Source organism: Haliotis cracherodii, unplaced genomic scaffold (assembly GCF_022045235.1).
Source record: "Haliotis cracherodii isolate W230 unplaced genomic scaffold, xgHalCrac1.p SCAF_2, whole genome shotgun sequence".
NCBI classification, from domain to species: Eukaryota; Metazoa; Mollusca; class Gastropoda; order Lepetellida; family Haliotidae; genus Haliotis; species Haliotis cracherodii.
Window position 1 is genome coordinate 39,779,141 of NW_027266275.1, and position 19,194 is coordinate 39,798,334.

General features: G+C 39.8%; 1 protein-coding gene across 2 annotated transcripts in view; it reads left to right on the plus strand.

Annotated features, from left to right (window-relative positions):
* Nucleotides 1–19,194, plus strand: part of LOC139468083 (synaptotagmin-15-like) — a 115,365-nt gene that overhangs the window by 18,635 nt on the left and 77,536 nt on the right. The window contains exon 1 of one of the 2 annotated variants that reach the window (XM_071249798.1): nt 17,032–17,091. The exons of the other annotated variant lie outside the window; for it this stretch is intronic. Coding sequence (XP_071105899.1) covers nt 17,082–17,091 — 10 coding nt within the window. The 5' untranslated portion in view covers nt 17,032–17,081. Of the gene's footprint in view, nt 1–17,031; nt 17,092–19,194 lie in introns of those variants that run through there. 2 annotated transcript variants of the gene reach the window in all.

The following is a 19,194-nucleotide window of genomic DNA, read 5'->3' on the forward strand; positions in this document are numbered from 1 at the left end:
TCACTCATGTACGAAATATCATGAATTAGTATTGATGTTGTTATATGAGAAATAAACATAACGTTCTATGTTGAATAAGAGTGTGATGCCGATTGCATGAAGGCAAGAGTCCCAGTCAACCGACATTATAATTAACACAAGGAAACACAGAACGTTAACGTCAGTCTCGATTATCCACCGGAACAGCCTCCATTAGACGTCAAAGGCAATGTCACGATGAAAAGGATATGAAAGGATCACTAAAAATCAGTGATGTCACCAGGTGTTCGCGAAAAGAATCAGTAGTTCTGCCCAACCGGAAGCACAGCCAGTCACAAAAGAAACCCTCTCAAAATGCAACAAGGCTACACCAAGAGGGGTCTCTCGACGCACTGAGGTCCATTTCATTCTGGACCAAGACATTGCAAACCATGGGATGTTTGAAACTGAGACACCGTCCCTGTCTGATTACATGTCGGGTTATCATTTACAGCCAGCTTGATATATCATCGATCTCGAGTTACCATTCAAAATGGGTTACGACTGACTTGAATCAAATTTCCCAGGACTGTCAATTCCAATGCATCCCCCAAACTATCTTCCTAATAACTACTGAGGGGTCACGCAGATAAGAGAAAAACGTCACAATTTCAACTTCCAAGAGTGCAGTTCAGTTGCGTCTGAAGTGAACCTTTTCATAGCCACATAGACTATTATCATGTGTCATGTGCATGTGTTAAACCACTGGTTGATTCAGGGTAACGTTATCCATCACTTCACACTTGCACTGTTTTCAATAGTCGTCCAGTTTAGTGTCATAAAATCGTGCAGTCAGTGTGACATAGGCATAAATAGCGAGTTCTACAGCTTGTCCAGACTCGATTACATGCTTGCGTCATATAGCTGGGATATTGCTGAGTGCGGCGTTAAAGAAACAAAACAAAAACATACCTAGGTGACCCTTCCATAATTGCGCTCAGTATATTGTTTTTATACGCATGTCAAACGTTCCAGTAAAAATACCACCTGTCTTTTGTGTATGGATCTTTGGCATATGGATCTATCGTCAGTGGGTTGTTACGGTCAAACTGGGAATATAAAATATGCATTAAGTCTTGAAATCGAACATCGGTAAACTGTTGTTCACGTCAAAGGATGCAGCTGACATTTTTATGACGCTTGTCTCCATCTAAACACTTACAATCGCTCTTTAACAACTCCCACTGTTCGTCAGTAACATCAACACAGAACCAGACCGTTTTTAGGGCCATCGCATGATGATAGATCTTTCAGTATAGTGGTAAAATGCATAGTCGAATCATTGATGTAATTGGCGACCTAACAACTGCTTCAAACACCGCCTGAATTGTGATCTCTTCAACAACAGCACTCGGCCAGATTGAAGTCTTTTCTTATTATCCTGTTCTTAACACTTGTTTGATGTGCACGCTTTGTTGGCAAGACGCTAAATCAGAGCCGTGGCAGAAAATCGTTGCAATCCTCTTTGATCAGAGTACGTTTTGGTGGACCATTTAGCGAAGAAACGCAAATGCCCGAGCAAATAGAGTCATCTATGCCTCCGTGTAGAACAGTTGGAATTCCATCTGTCATCTCTCGGATCTTTCCGTAACCTGCTCGGGGGCCCTTTCGGCTAATCTCGGAATGGCACGAGTTGCTCATAAAAGTCATGATGTTAGTACACCCACTCTCAGTCGGTGAATATAGCCACCGTCACGCAGATAAACAGGCAGTTCTTTGTTCAAATAGATGTGACTGCCTGTTACATTTGAACATCTCCACCTTCACCTCTGTGACTCATAAAACTGGGTTTGTTTGTTGTTAGGAATATTCCAGCTTTATGTAAATCATCAAGTGTGTGACCAATGACAGATATTATGAGCAATCCACTCCATCGTGTTACACCGTAAAAACCGTAGGTCACGCCCTCTATTGGTTACAAATTGGTGCTCTTACTATCGACCACTGGATTTTCGATTATTTACGCATAACCGTCATATATTACTGACTACGGCGTACAACACATTGGCTCACTCAGTCGTGTCAATAGTCAACTAATCGTTCGCGAAAACTTGGCATCATTTACTGTGTGTCCTTCCTAATTGGTTAAATCTCCATGTTTGTTATGTAACAGAGGCACGATGATGTATCTTTGTTTGTTCTTTACAGCCGGGCTCAGTAATACTCCATCTATTTGACGGCGGACAGTGACAAATCAATAACAGATATTATGAGCAACGAACTACGCCATCTGGTTACAACCATAAACAATCAACCAAGTAATCGAACCCGATTACCCGATCTATTACGTCGCCGCTACGACCTCAATACCAATACTCCACAAAGGGATAGTAACGCTACGACTGTCGTACGTCCATGTTGATGTGTGGGCGTTAAAAGCGTTTAGCGCAACAGCCGCTTTTTGGAACAGCGTCCAGCATAGGTACCTGGGACCAATTCCAAACTGGAATCACGGGATGCAGCATTGGATATTATCATTATTCGTTCTGCAAAAGACACTATGACTTCGACCCGTGAAGATCCGGGGTAGAATATGCTTGTCGTAAGACTGACTGCATGTCATCGAATCCCAATTGCGTGGATCGATGCTCATATCAATCACTGGATTATTTACAGTCCGCCGTCATATAGCTGGAATATTGCTGAGTTTGGCGTAAAACAACAAACAAACAAACAAACAAAACACTATGACTTCGGACAGCCTCCACATCAAATACTTGCATGAAGTATATATGGTTTGATGGAGGTAAATTAAGAACTGATTTCAATATAATGTTGCATGTTCTGGAACTATAATTATAATGACACACACATTCTTTGATTACCCAAGCATCGTTGTACAGAAGATTCTGAAGAATTAATTCCTTTAATTTCATTTGTATCGATTATGCAGTCGCTATCTCGAATTTCACGATAGTGATGAATGTTCGAGGGAGGGAATAGAATATCACCAATCATTCCATACAAGTACTTTTTTATTTTCATACTAGTTGGTTACATGACGTCGTACCCATGAGGCAGATCTTTGCTCATAATATCTGTCACTGGATTGTCTGGTCTAGACTCGATTATTTCCAGTCATATAGCTGTAATACAGAGAAGTGCAACAAAAGTTAAAAAAAATAATTATTTAATCGCTAGTTTATAGCTGTTATTGTGGTAGAGATGCTTTTATGTTTTTAAGCAGTTGTAAGAGGTATTTAGAAATAAAATAAACAATTTTAGTTGTGTCACAGTTCACTGAAATGCAAACTAAAATATTTACGAACTATTAGGCTTGTCAGATAATAACTGAACCCAGATGGAAATGTGGGTCCCTGGTGTGTCTATTTCTGTCAGTAATGTGAGAGAAGGATGGGAATATCGGTTAGCAACTTAATACAATATAGATTCCTTGTCAGTTGTGGTAGACCTCGGTTGACAGCGCCATTTATTAGAACACTTCGTTCTTCTATATACGGCGTTCTCCACTAGGCTTGTCTCACTAGAGTTCCTGTTTCCAGCGTGCAATGCCAAGGCTGATAAAAGCCAAGGTATGGTTCAGTCATGGAGATCTACGAGAATCCAGAATGTAAAGGTAACTTAACTGCCTGGCAAAGAACCATGATTCATTAACAAAGAAAGCAAAGCTTCACTCTGTAATCTCCTTCAGCGCATGTTATTTCTATTATCTAAACTGCCGGGCTAATGAAAGAATACACTTGAAAATTGGATTGACCGAAAAACTTCAAACTTAAGGTCCAAAACACAACTGTGATACCAGTTTCAAACCATCACCATCAACTAACCATTTCTATTTTGTTTCCTTTTGGCCACCATTAACATGGGTTAATACTTTCTCTCCCCCGTCAGAAGAGGAGACAAAGCTACATTTGAGAACGACAATTCTAATAATTTCTCAAGGCACAGGTCGTGCCTGCGTGACCTTGTATGCGTTTCAAAATAAACTGTCTGGAAACTATTGAAATATCATTCTAAAACGTTTTGCATCCCTCCAATAAAAACAATCAAAATGTAATAACGATTTACTGTCGGAAAGATGTTCGTAAACTTACGTTGAACAGAAGAGAGAAGGTTTTATCAGGTAGAGCGGTGCCTCTTCATTCATCTCTTCGATTTGCAGTGAACTCAATTTATCTTAATGCCTTAAGATGTGTTTAATCAGACATTCTGTTATTGTTTCCAGTGTGTGTGTGTGTGTGTGTGTGTGTGTGTTTGTTGTTTAACGCCGCACTCAGCAATATTCCAGCTATGACGGAGGTCTGTAAGTAATCGCGTTGGACCAGACAATCCAGTGATTGACAAAATGAGCATCGAGCATCAACCAAGTCAGCGAACCTGACCACCCGATCCCGTTAGTCGCCTTTTACGACAAGCTTTGTCGCCTTTTACGGCAAGCATGGATTGCTGAAGACCTATTCTACCCTGGATCTTCGCAGGCAGTTTCCATTGATGTCCGAATGATGACTTTCTAAGCATAATACATGGGCCCCCCCCCCCCCCGTTATTATTTCGAAAAAAATCTTTATTTCTGTATAAATTACCACCAAAGACAATTAATAGATATTAATTGTGCACCCCACCCCACCCAACCCGTTTCAACAAAGCTGTATCCGCCCATGTAATACTATTTCCTTTTGAAATCAATGTGGAAGACAACAACTGAAACAGTTGGCATTGCATGTCTAATGAAAGCGTCCTTGAAATCGTCGAGAGACAATGTTAGAGTATGAATTTCAATTCTTGGTGAGCACTATTTCATTATCTTTCTGAGTGTAATTTCATTCTACGCATATCAAAGCGTATCGTTTTCTGACAGGGAATCCAATTTCAAATATATTTTACAGCTTTGAATTCATTTGCAATTAATCGTTGAAAGTCTTGGTGAATATGCATGTAATGTTGGATTGCCACGTTGATTGTATGTTAATAACCAAATGTACTACCCAATTTGTGTGTGCTGTTCATTCGCCCTAAATCAGGATACATAATTCACTCACAACAAACCGCATGGAAGTATGGTTCAGTGCCACAAAAGGAAAGTTCTACTATCAAAATACCACATTTGCATGGTTTTACTCAATATTCCAAATGTCACAATGACCACACATTATTTCATGACCGATCCAGTGATTAAGTCGGTGTACCTTCACTTAAACATTTCAGAGGAAGACGACAAATCTTGCCGAATGAGGCGAATGGAATGAACATTGAAATCAATACGCTTGACTAGTTCTTTTGATCTTTGGGCTCAAATTGTCTTCTTTACCAGCTGGACTTTGTTTTTTCACATTTCAAGCAAACACAAACTCATTATTTTTACAAAAGCTTCCGCCCGAAGACACATCGCAAAAAGGGTTATTTTTTAACGCAGTTTGTGGCCATAATGGGCTTTGGGACGGATATGCCTATTTGAGAAGAAGGGAGATAGAAGGACGCCTCGGGGAATAGCTTATAACTTATTTTACAGGGTGACAAGATAGGAGTCATGCCTCACAACAATTACCACAGAGGACACAGAAGACGGTGATCGAGTTGTTATGATAACCTGCTGTCCTTCAACTAAGGAGATAGAAGTGGTGCGTCATTCAAGCACAAATGACATTACACAATGCCACCTGCGGCTCATACATGGTATCTTCCTTCCATACTCTCGTAGGCGAGGATGTGAACAGTCGGCAGACCCATGGCGCTTTTTGGTCAAAGGTTAGGTCGTAAATTGGGAAAAGAGCGACTATGCCTTGAGAGTATGACACGATTGGATTTTTTGTAAACGTGACTTCCATAAAAATATGTATTTGTAAGAACCTCAAAGGTTTATGATCCTGTTTTTGTGCTATGTAATCCGTTGAGGATTTGCCCGTCTAAACCGGTAATTATATTAATGAGCCTATGGTTGTTGTTGAAGATACTTGTGTTCTCCATGCGTTTTTGCTTTATTAAAATGCAATCTGAAAGCTTGCATTCTGAAATGTAGTGGAGAACCAACCACTAAACCGCAAACGAGATGAGGTGGGGTGAAATGGAATTAAACGTTCCGTTCAAAATTATGCACGCGTTTGAATTTGTCCGTTTTTATAGTGCTACCAACTGAGATACCATGCCGCAGTTTGACATGGATACCTCACTAACACACATTTTACTTACACCGAGCTGGATAGTTTAATTGTTTATTTCATTTATACCGAGCGCCAGGCTAGATAACACCGTACCATCGTCCAACGCATTTTGGTATGACGCGGCCAAGGAATCAAACCACCGACCTTTCGCTATCTACACTACGGCCTACTACTCCAAGAAGCGCTTACGCTTAAAATATTCATGAATTTGGAGTGAATATCTTCAGCCTACGCCTTAAGAGTATTTTATGAGAAAAAGTATCTCAGAACCTCGTTAATCGCGAGAATTGGTCCGTTTGGTCGGGTTTGAGTCAGAAAGGTGTGAGTATTATATTAATTATTACAGCATCTCGTACAGTGAACTTAATTGTGTCATTCCCTGTCAGTATGTCCTCATAATTTTACAATCAGATTGTGTTCCATGAATATTTCGAGTTAGAATTCTTCTTCAGCAACCCATGTGCACCGAGAGGCGACTAACGGGATCTGGTGATCAGGCTCGGTGACTGCGGTTGATGCATGTCATCGTATCCAAATTGCGTACATGCTCATGACGTCAATCACTGGATTGTTTGGTCCAGACTCGATATACACAGATCGCCGTTATATAGCTGGACTATTACTGAGTATGGGGTTAAAAAACAAACAAATCAATCGGAATGCATTGGGTTGGAAAGTTCATCATTTTCATTTGAGGAAAACAGATCGCATGCACTGGAAAAAGACAAATTTTTATACATTTGAAGGATTTCAGATGATCATGAAATGCAAATACAACAGGTTAGAATGAACTTCAAGAAAAACAGATTCTCACGCATTTGAAGGAGAGCGCATCCACATGCACTGTGTCAACTATGACGTCTTACAGCACTAGTAAAGCTTCTAAAGGCTGTAGTTAGATATCAAGTTCATATGTAGAGTACATGTACAGTTCGTCCTAGGGTAAAGCCCATTACGTACAAAAACACTGGCAGAGAAAACCATAAGAGGACATCCAAGGACTCCGTCAGCATGAATTACAAATTAATCTATATTCGATCAATAAGAAAGCAATTTATAAATCTAAATGTCCAGGTCCTATCAGTACAAAACAACAGGATCGACCCAGTGAGAACCCATTGCCGTTACCATTAAAACAACAGATCAGACGTGGGTCATGTCTGTTCTCGACACAGATTCTACATAATCCTCCACAACAGTTTCTTCCAAATATCCCCCGGGAAGTCAAATAAACTAACAACATAAACCGCGAATCGAAAACAGAAATGCAAATCTCCACTGGTCTAAACTGTTGTGGACAAAGAGTATTAGCGCTAAGTGTTCTTATAAGGAATAATCAAAGGTCAAGTGACCCTGCCTCTAATTGCCAGGATGCCATTAGCTTAGTAACGAGCTTCATTCTGTCTGTTTAACCCCAGCACGCTCTCAGTAAGTGTTTCCAGGACAAATCGGCACTATACACCAAATCCTGAATAAGCCTGGCCCCCGCAAACCATGTAGTTATTCTACTTAAATGCGAAACCGGAGAGAAGGGATTTGGTTGGAATAACATCGTTCAGAACCTCAGACTGTAACATCCTATTTACTGGTTCTCTTTCAGAGATATCAATAATTCATTTGTTGCTACGAAGAATCGAAATATGTAAACTATGTTTCATATCACCAGTTCGAATGTAAGATATTTTAAATATTTTATTAAATCATTGATCGATTTTAGACATCATATCATTTCAGATATCACAAATCTTAATGACATATAGTTGATTTGTGAAATCAAATTAGCAATCCACGTCGTCCAATTCTTGGGAAGTATTAATACTTCCAAGTACCTATATTACATTCTACCTTGTTTCTACTGAATTATGATATCCTCAGTATTAAACGTACCTTGCGATCATATAACAAACCTGTTTTGGACACAAATTATCAGTTTTCACACTTGCAGGCTGGCAGTTCATCTCCCAAAGGAGCGGTTATTGTAAAATGAGATTGAAAGAATGCCTTAAATGCCCACTGGTTTGAACATACCAATACATACATTTGTGATCAATTCTATTTGATTTATCAATTTATCAATTCTATTTGATAATATGAAATACATGAATTAATGAAATCACAATTTCATTATAAGATACACAAAGTTGCTGTTTATTTTGATAATCACTTTATCCGTGCCTGTTTTTAGATATCAATAATTATTTCAATATTTTTAAAAACTCGATTTTGTGATAATAATTCCCCAACTGCTTATGAAAAATTAAATATGGATCGCTGAAAATAGGGATTACTTCATTTTGTCATATCATATGACAATGTTAGGGTTGACTATAGCATTAATATGTGATGACAATATAAAACAGGTGCTGAGATTCTCATTTTAATGGGGGCGGTCGGGTAGCCTAGTGGTTAAAGGGTTCGCTCGTCACGCCGAAGACCCGGGTTCGATTCCCGACATGGGTACAATGTGTGAAGCCCATTTCTGGTGTCCCCGCCGTGATATTGCTAGAATATTGCTAAAAGCGGCGTAAAACCATACTCACTCACTCATTTTAATGAAACCAGTTACACTCCGAGTTTTGTTTGCCGCCAGAATTGAGATGTTGTTTGATTGCGTTCTTCACAGAACATGTCATGTTATGTCCCGTATTTCCTTTCAATCGGGCTCTTTTATCTCATGCACCTCACAGGCCGGCCAAGAGTAGGGTCTTGTCAGTTGTTGTTTTGATAAAATCACTATGGATCGCGGAAATTGATATTGCCCAACTCAGAACGCTATCACAAACAAGATCCGAGAATATCTCAGTTTTTTAATCTTTCAATGTCCGATATCGTGGTATGCGATTTCCGCGGATTAATGTGAGAACATAAATTTCAAGCGGAGAAAGCTGTGCTTCATTTTATTACCAATATAACAAATATATTAATGCCATTAATCTTTGTGTTTATTCATATTTCAACGTGAAATATGACAAGAAACATTAACGTAAAAATAGATGTATGACCATTCATATTTGTAACATGTTTCAGAGAAAGTAAAGCGATATTTAATTACAATTATGTATTAATAAAACAATACCCACCTTAATTTAATAGCCATCTTAGGGATCGCCTATACAAACTAAAATAAATATGTGTCTGTAATCAAGTGTCTGTCAATGTATATACCGCAATCGCGAACGTGACGCGATACATTGGCGATTTGATCGTGATCGGGTTGCGATACGCTCGCGAACGCGTCGCGATAGAATCGGGTTTCTGACAGATCATGACCAGGCCACGACCGAGAGGACGTTTGTTTTGATCAGTAGTGTAAACAACCTGGAGTTCGCATCGGGAGGTTGTCATTCCGAAGAAGAATTATGAGAACTGGGCCGGCACTTCATCAATATGTCTACAACGCTGGCATATAGTCAGCTGGTGGATCGGTTGATGCTTTATCCGACCAGATATGTTAATGTCCTTCCTAACCATGTCTGACGACTCTAACGGATGGGAGAAAGTCACGGCTGAAAATAATATACTGTGCTGCTATCGTATATATTCTCGGTGAGGAGTGGTTCGCTTGAAGGTATTCCATTAATGATAGCTTTAACGATGGTGGTAATGGCGAATGTCGTTGCGACGTTCAGTCTGTATATACATGAGCGTTCTCTATGGTCCAAATATTTCCATTTGAACTGATTAGGTTCCTGTATGATCTCAGCTTAAACATCACATTTCCTTATTTGATATTTCTAATATCAGCTAGCACATTGAAGTGGAGAAATATGTTGTATATTAAAATAGAACATCCATAAATGTGGATTTATTGGCATTGATCGTAATAAATACATCATAAAGGTGACTCAACGCATAACCACAAACATCCAGTCTGTGTGAGAAGGGCTCAGTAACAGAACATGATACATTGATTGATCTCTTTGTAACATATATTCCGTACTGAGTGAGTCGATTTTGTGCCGTATTAGCAGTGATCCTACGATATCAAAGGATGAACGCTAATAATATTGTTGAAATTGAAATAGTGAACTCACATAGGGAAATCGAATTATGACTATCTAACGCTAAAAGCATTAGGCCATCCAATAAATGATTCATGAAACTTATTCCGTTTAAGTTTTAAAAACGAAAAAGCATAAATTTGTATCCACATCTATCGCACTACAACCAAACTTATAGAAACAAGGCAGTAAAGACTGAAGCCTCTATAGTTTGGACTCAGTTAATCCGGAAACCTTGCGATCTGTACAGCCTTATTGTGTACGTCTATATATAATCATGATTCGTTAACGGGAAGATTTCAAAAGCAACGGTGCCGTGCGGATTGATGAGGTGTCACCCTATACAAACCGAGTATCATTGTAGACAGAGACACACAGACAGACAGACAGATTTTATTTGTGTCTCACTTGTAGGATACATGTATGACATATATTTGTACACCCAACAAAATTACCTTCAACCAATCGACCAGCGATTTACGAGAGACAAGATATTTTCAAAAACACGAATAATGTCAGTATCCTTAACATATCTTGGAAAGAATAAACATATATACACACACTCACAGATACATATATACATGTACTTAGCTATTAGTTGACGTCGTTTGGTTAAAACGTCATTGCAGGCTTTGGAAGCATAAAGGGTAAGGTCATGGTTGGATAATATACGTATAAACTTTTCAATTGAATAAAATATAAAGTTCGATAATTACTTTACACGCTGATTAACACTGTTTGTTTGTTTGTTTGTTTAACGCCGCACTCATCAATATTCCAGCTATATGACGGCGGTCTGTAAATAATCGAATCTGGACCAGACAATCCAGTGATTGACAACATGAGCAACGATCCACGCAGTTAGGATCGATGACATTCATCAACCAAGTCAGCGAGCCTGATCACCCGATCCCGTTAGTCGCCTTTTCCGACAAGCATAGTCGCCTTTTACAGCAAGCATGGGTTGCTGAAGACCTATTCTACCCCGGATCTTCACGATTAACACTGACACACAAGACATTTATGATCAAGATGACAGTAAAGTTAATCTCTGTTAGATTGTTTCTCAGCAACCTATGATGTTCGTAAAAGACGACCTAATGAATCGGGTAGTCATGCTCAGTGATTTGGTTGACAGAGTGTCACCGTCCTCTGGAGACGTGGATCGTTACTGACAATCACTGGATTGTGGGGTCCATTATTATTTACATGCTGTCGTCATATATCTCGAATTTGCTGAGTACGGCGTTAAGCAAAAAACAAACAAAGACAATACAATGTTTACTGTGTCTAATACAGTCACCCGCAAGATCAAATTCCGGGGAGAATAGGTCTTCAGCAACCCATACTTACCGTAAAAGGCGACTATGCTTGTCGTAAAAAGCGATTAACGGGATCGGGTGGTCAGGTTCGCTGACTTGGTTGATGCATGTCATCGATCCCAATTGCGTGGATCGATGCTCATGATGTCAATCACTGGCTTATCTGGTCCAGACTCGGTTATTTTACAGACCGCCTTAATATAGCTGGAATATTGCTGAGTGCGGCGTTAAACAACAAACAAAGGAAAACACAAGATCAAATACTGCGCAATTGCAATCTTTTCAAATAAACTTGTATTTCCAGATCCTTTGTTTTTCAGTTTCATGAAATCAGTTGGTGGTATCATAATTATAACATTCAAAGATTAAATGGTACCTGTTTTCAAGTGAGTTCTACCAAAAGAAAACCAAGAATAATCAGTCTGTCGTTAAGACTAGTCTCGGTCACAGACATCGTTGAAATGGATTCATTTATCTGAAGGACACATTTCCAAGGACGCCTGTGGTGAATGGCATGTACCACATGACGGATGAGGCATTCCTGGGATCACTCGTGATCTAAGTCATCATCTGACAGAATCGGTTTGTCTGTACCAGATAATTAACTGTTTGCCTGTAGCGAGGGCTTGTTTCTTCGCCAACAAGTTAGTATTGGCTATCTCCCTCCAGTTACATATTTATAGAAACGGGGCTTCATCCAGCGCGACGCGTGTCATGTGTCCTGATTACATGAAATACCAAGTTCTTGAAGACATATCATATCACAGACAAATACTGCCCTCACGGCGTATTTAAACGAAAATAAGTAATGAAATATTGATAGGGAGCCAAATCATAATGGAATGGAATATACCAAAGCCATTTCTTGAAAGGGCCGGTGACTCAGTTAAGCAAAAACTCCTATAAGTGTGAAATGACATGTCTATCTTGACATTAGCGTAAAATATGTTATCTATTTAAAGGACTTCTTATGTGACACACAGACACGACTGAGTGGAAAAGAAATTACAATTACCATATGTTAGCTTCAGTAATACAAAGAGAAAGGTGGATCTTTCTTTCGGAACGAGCGGGGGGTAATGTTGCAATTTGTATTCGGGTTTCTACATATGATGCCGTATGAAAGTAACAGTAGCCCAGCAGCAGACTAGGGAATATGTTAGCAGGGGTAGACACAAAGACTTATCGTGTTGCATATCATTATTTCACCGTCACATTCGATTGTGTGGGATGAGGTATGCTGACACAAAAAGCAATACTCCTACGGGAAATCACGCTTTGTTTTCAGTGAAAGCAATGACGCATATTGGTTGTACAGACAAACAGACTGATACCATATATAATTACATCTGTCGTTTTCGAGACATAGGCTCTAGATGAGAGGGGTTGTGAAAAAGCGTTGACATTTAGCTCAATGATGGAAGAAAACCAATGTCTTCGGATGCAATCGGGGTTTAAGAGACGCTGAACAATTATTATACGTGCGCTTCTGTTAGGATATCGTTGAAGTGGGCGGTGAAGTGAACCTCTCAATTGGGCTCTTTACTTTCGAGATGGTTGAACGTAAGTTCGATTTGTTTTTTGTCATGGGGTGTTTATTTTTGGTATCATGTACCCAAAGTCGTCATTGCCGACAACCCATGCTTGCCGTAAAAGGCGACAATGCTTGTGAGAGTCGACTAACGGGATCGGGTGGTCAGGCTCGCTGACTTGGTTGATGCATGTCATCGATTCTAGTTGCGTGGATCGATGCTCATGATATCAATCACTGGATTGTCTGGCCCAGACTCGATTATTTACAGACCGCCGTCATATAGCTGGAATATTGTTTAGTGCGGCGTTAAACAACAACCACACAAATCAACCATTGCCAACAACCGTCGTTGTTCTCAAGCGTGCTTCATAACAACCTTACATGCATGCACCAGAGAATCAGAGCTCTGCCGTTTATCTATCCATTCAAGACCACCTTTTCTCATTTGAAGAAAAACATTAAACATCGTGATTTCGCTTTTTGACGACATTGATAATATGAGCTTTTATAATTGTTATCTATCTCTGCTTGTCACGAAACACCGATCAAGTACCTCAATAGGGAATCACGATTCCAATTGTTAACCTTTCCGTTAGTGTCAAATCGACAGTCGTTGTTGAATGCTAAAGGCACATTACAATTAATGTTAAACGAAATGTGAAGACGTTTACAAAATGAACAGATATATCGGACAATAAAACTGAATTTGTAAAAGATCGTGATTTGAAGTCTGAACCGGACCCGTCTAAGTCACAGCATTTATTTCCCATCCGGGCATCCCCTTTCTTCCGTACATTCTCGTGCAGTCGAGGATTAGTTTTTCAATTTCTGAACACCCGCCGATGGTTGTATAGGTTGTACAGCCTAACAGTAGAGACCAAAATACGCGAAGTTATCAGTTATAATACTCCAGTTAAGTAAGTTGATTGTGTTTTAACACTTCAAATTATCGACTGAAAGAGAATACGATGGTAACAGTATACTAGTATTCAATTACCGTGTTTTCTCTAATATATACCTACCATGTGACGGCGGCCTGGAAACAATCCGGACAATCAAGTAATGGGCCAGAAAATCGAGTGACTCGTTATCGCCTTTACTGGTTGGTTGGTTTGATGTTTAATGTCGCACTGAGCGGTATTCCAGCTATATGACGGCGGTCTGAAACGTCTGGAGTGAAAAGTGAAGAGACTGGACCAGATAATCCAGTGATTAATATCATGAGCATCGATCCACGCAATTGGGATCGATGATATGCATCTACCAAGTCAGCGAGCCTGACCACCCGATCCCGTTAGTCGCCTCCTAAGCATAGTCGCCTTCTAAGGCAAGCATGGGTTGCTAAAGATCTATTCTATCCCGCATCTTGACCAGAAACAAGAAACAAACAAACAAAGCATGTACTCGTGTGAGTCGGACACTTTTAGACCAGTATTTCTACAATTCGTCTCATGTACATCACAATAACGGACCGCCTCCGTGGTCTAGTTGCAGAGCGTCCACCCGGAGAGCGGAAGGTCCGGGGTTCGATCCCCGGCCGCGTCATACCAAAAGACGTTAAAAGATGGTACTTGTTGTTACCCTGTCTGGCGCTCGGGATTAAGGGCCAAAACAAGGACTGATCGGCTCTGAGTCAGTATGCTGTGTCTGAGTTGGGTATTCATGTTAAACTGCGGCATGGTATTTCAGTGAGACACACACACACACACACACACACACACACACACATACACACACACACATACACACGTACGAGTTTTGCTTTAATACTAGAATTCGCCAATGCAATCAGACAGGTCTAGGTTCGTTTGTTGTGTTTACAGTAGTTTGTTTGTTTGTAGTTTAACGTCGCACTCAGCAATATTCCAAATATATGACAGCATGTCTGTAAATAATCGTGTTTGGACCGGGCAATCCAGTGATTGATATCATAAGCATCGATCCATGAATTTGGATACGATGACATGCATCAACCTAGTCAGCGAGCCTGACCACCCAATCCTGATAGTGGCCTCTTACGACAAGCATGGGTTGTTGAAGACCTATTCCAACCCGGATCTTCACGGTTTGATTAGGGCAGTAAAAATGTAAACAGTTGCCGTGTAGAAACCATGATCATATAATGAATTGCCCCAACCTTCGGTGAAGAAATAGACGGTCTCCAGTGTACGATCTGTTCTCAAAGAATGCCGATTCATTATAATGTCCGAAATATACTCACACGCAAAAGAAACACAAGTGGTTGATCAATATTTTTGGTTGCATTTTGGAAGCCCCGAGCAAAGACGCAACATAAAAAACGAATCGCCAAAACGCACCATTTCAATGAATATGTAGGTATCATGCACCCATTTCTCGCGAAATCGAAAATGCACGAACTGACACGAACTGTAGTGGGTATAAAACTGTGGCCGATTCTTGGACCTACCACTCCTTGGTCAACAATGCCACGCCTAACTCAAATTCAGAGAAACCAGGGCGTTTGGAAGCTGAAGAGTCTGTTCAAGATGTTTCCCGTCATTTCAACTTTAACATAACCACAGTTTACCGTCTCCTGCATCGATACAATGCTACACAGACCACAGATGACCTTCCTCGGAGCGGTCGTCCTAGGGTCACCACACCTCGACAAGATCGGCAGATTAACTGTCAACACCAGCGACATCCGTTCCTATCTGCAAGTGAAAGTGCTCAACAGACCGTAAGAACACATAATCGACACATTAGCCGGGACACTGTGATCCGACGTCTCCGTTCCAACAACCTCAGATGTCGCCGACCAGCACGTCGTCCTGTTCTCCGACCACGGCATCGACAAGCACGACTTCAGTGGGCACAGGGTCATCACAATTGGCGTCATCATGAGTGGAGGCGTGTCATCTTCTCTGATGAAAGTTGCTTTTGTGTCTCCCATGCAGACGGAGGAGTCTGAATTTGGCGGCGTCGAGGTGATCGTTTGGCTGACAGAAACGTTGTGAAAAGGGATCCATGGTTTTGACCTAGCGTATGGGCAGGGATTGGACTTAATGCGACACTTGGACCCATGTGCTTTCTGAATGTTGGTCAAGGCCGGGGACACTGCGTCACTGCTCAGCGGTATATCGACCAAGTGATCAGACCCCACGTTGTTCCATTTTTTGCACAACATCAACAACACATTTTCCAGCAGGACAACGCTCGTCCCCATGTTGCCAGAGCTACCATGGCCTTTCTGCAACAACACAACATCCGTGTTCTACCGTGGCCTGGCCTCAGCCCTGATCTGAACCCCATCGAACACTTGTGGGTCCCTACAACTGCCGATGAACTACGCACAGCTGCTCTGGATGTGTGCAGGATGATCCCTAGGGCCTTCACAAATCGTCTGATCCACTCAATGTATAGGAGATGTGTGGCAGTGATCAATGCTAATGGTGGTCACACCAGGTATTGACTGACATTTTGGGTGTTGACCCGAAACTGTGTAAGCCCTTAAAATTTGAAAAAAACAACAATTATGTCATCTGCATTTTAATCCATTAAACTGTCTGCAGTCACTTTTTTGTCAATCTTGCCCTATTAGCATTTCTTGTCTTTACAGCTGAAAATAAATAACATGTATACTGCATACTCGACTTGCGTTTCTTTTGCGTGTGAGTATACGGCGTATATACGCCGAAGCGTCTAATAGCGGGAATACGGTAATATATTTTGACGCGCTGCGTTTTGGAGCTTCTGACCCAGCTGCTGATATGGTAGTCGATAGCTGTTATAAACTAGCTCCTTCGTGTGCGTTATGAGAACTGTCATGTGCAGAAGTATGGCGCAATGCTGTAATACACAATCAGCGCTCTATCGGCTTCCTCCGCCACCGTCACCTCACTTTAGATTAGCTCGCACAAACTACACTGACAAATATGATGTAACTCCACCCGAAGGGACTGGAGATTAAACGCCCGTATTTGACTTGGGGATAGTATCGTGCGAATCCGCCAAACAGTGACTTGTGAAGCTTTATTGTCAGTCACAGCGGGCGTGGCATCACTCCCCGGCTTTGAGCGATACTCGGGTGGGTTAATGAAAGGTAGAAGGGACGAGTACCTTGTCCATGGAGAAAGGTAGGTGCAGTGTTAGTAACTTATGTAAGATGATAATATATTATGCTATAATAATAAGAATACTATTTCAGATAGATAATCAATAAGAATGAAAACTTGTAGGCCTAAATGAAAATTCTGTTTTAGTCAACCAGGACAGTCTGTACTGGAGTATTGAGAACTAGTACTGTTTATATAATCTTGTTTCGGTGAACATGTCTATGTGTATACATGGGAAGCGAAAAGCAATCTATGAATATGTATATGCGTGCGTGTATGTACTAGAATGCATTACTTTTAAATACAAATAATAATTCATCGTATCTATACTTGTGGAAATAATTCCAAAAGTGATAAAAGTGAAAAAGGGAATATATGTCATAATTAAAATAACAAAATATTTTATCGATTTAAGTCGGCCTCGGATATATCTAAATAACTTGGGGCACTTGAAGCAGCCTTGTTTCGCCTTAACTACTATTTTTCTTCCGTTTGAGATATATATCATCAACATATATATATATATATATATATATATATATATATATATATATATATATATATCATCACTATTTGCGCTAATTATATACTCCATTAGTGAATATACTACAAATTACTTCATATTTGAAAGAAAAAAATAACAACCCATGATATCAATACTTAGTTCTAAAAAAAACAAACTGAAATGCATTAATATGTAAAATCATGCCATTTACATTTTCAAAAACATTTTTGAATTGATGTTATGTGAGAGTAAGGACGGAAATACACTCGAGAGTTTCGGTGACTCATTGTGAATACCACAGACTCCATCAGTCACTAACTGGTTATGCCTCGTGTTGACACAGCCGCATTCTGATATCACCACGTGTGCATGTGAAGCCATTTATCTCCGGACACCTGTCAGTTCCTGAGAGGACTTGTATAACTCTTAAAGCCCCTTCCAATACTTTAAACGACCATATAATAATAACGGTTTATTGCACACGGAACTATTATTCATTGTCTCTTTATAATATAATTTATCACAAAGGGAGTTACTGCTTTAGTTATTACATATTTATCTCTTATATCTTCGTCAATAAGAAAACATTAATTTTCTAGGATGATTTACGGCTGTTTTTGAATCGATTTATTTCCTTGTGTTTTGCTTTTTCGCACGATGCTTTCTGTTAATTTTAGATTTGTTAAGAAATTATGGCATACTTTATGTAACTGAAGTCACACGCTGTACAAATTATCTGGCCACATTTAATTAGCTACAAGGGAATTTGGCCCCAATTCTTTGATAGATGCTTAAGCTTCCAGATGAAAAGTTTCTAGAGCAACAAATTTATTTTCTTGATAAAATATTATATTCAATAAACTACATGTACCAGTAGCCGAAGGTACCATTTGGGGATTGGAATTCCATGAAGTGAATTATTTTCATAAAGTGTTAAAATATGTAAGTATTCAGTGCGTATGTGACACAATGTTAACCCGTTCATAACCGTTCATTTTGCCAGTTGGGTATCCCCGATAAGAAATCGTGTTTCTCGATTGAACTTTATTTTATTCACACAGCATGAGTAGCTTACACATTATATATCATTCTAATCTGAAAATACATAAGCACAGCTAACATAACTTTTCAAATGAATACAATAATTTATAAATGTGGTGAAGATATGACAATATATGTTAATCTGTCCATTTCAAAACTATGGATTGCACAATAAAAGGGATTATTGTATGAAGCGCACGTAAAAGCGCAAGTATAGCACAGTAAAAGCGATTGCTTAAGCGTCCCGCCTTATATGTATGGCGATTTAAGGAACCGGGCCATAATTTAAATAGGATATGGTACATTTTCATTTCCTCAACTCGACAGATTTTTCGTGTACCGATATTACCTAATTATATGAGCGTCGCAAACTGTCAGATGTTAGATCCGAAGCATATTTTAAGAAACAAATTTCCCAATTCAAAAACACATGAAATGTTTTTCGTAACATTATGCCAAGAATACAATTTTGAACATTTAAAAGCAAATTGGTGAAGTTTCGAAATTAATTTATTTTTGATAAATGTACAAATGTACTCTTCTATGTCAATTGTCATGACCACAGACATGTATACGCA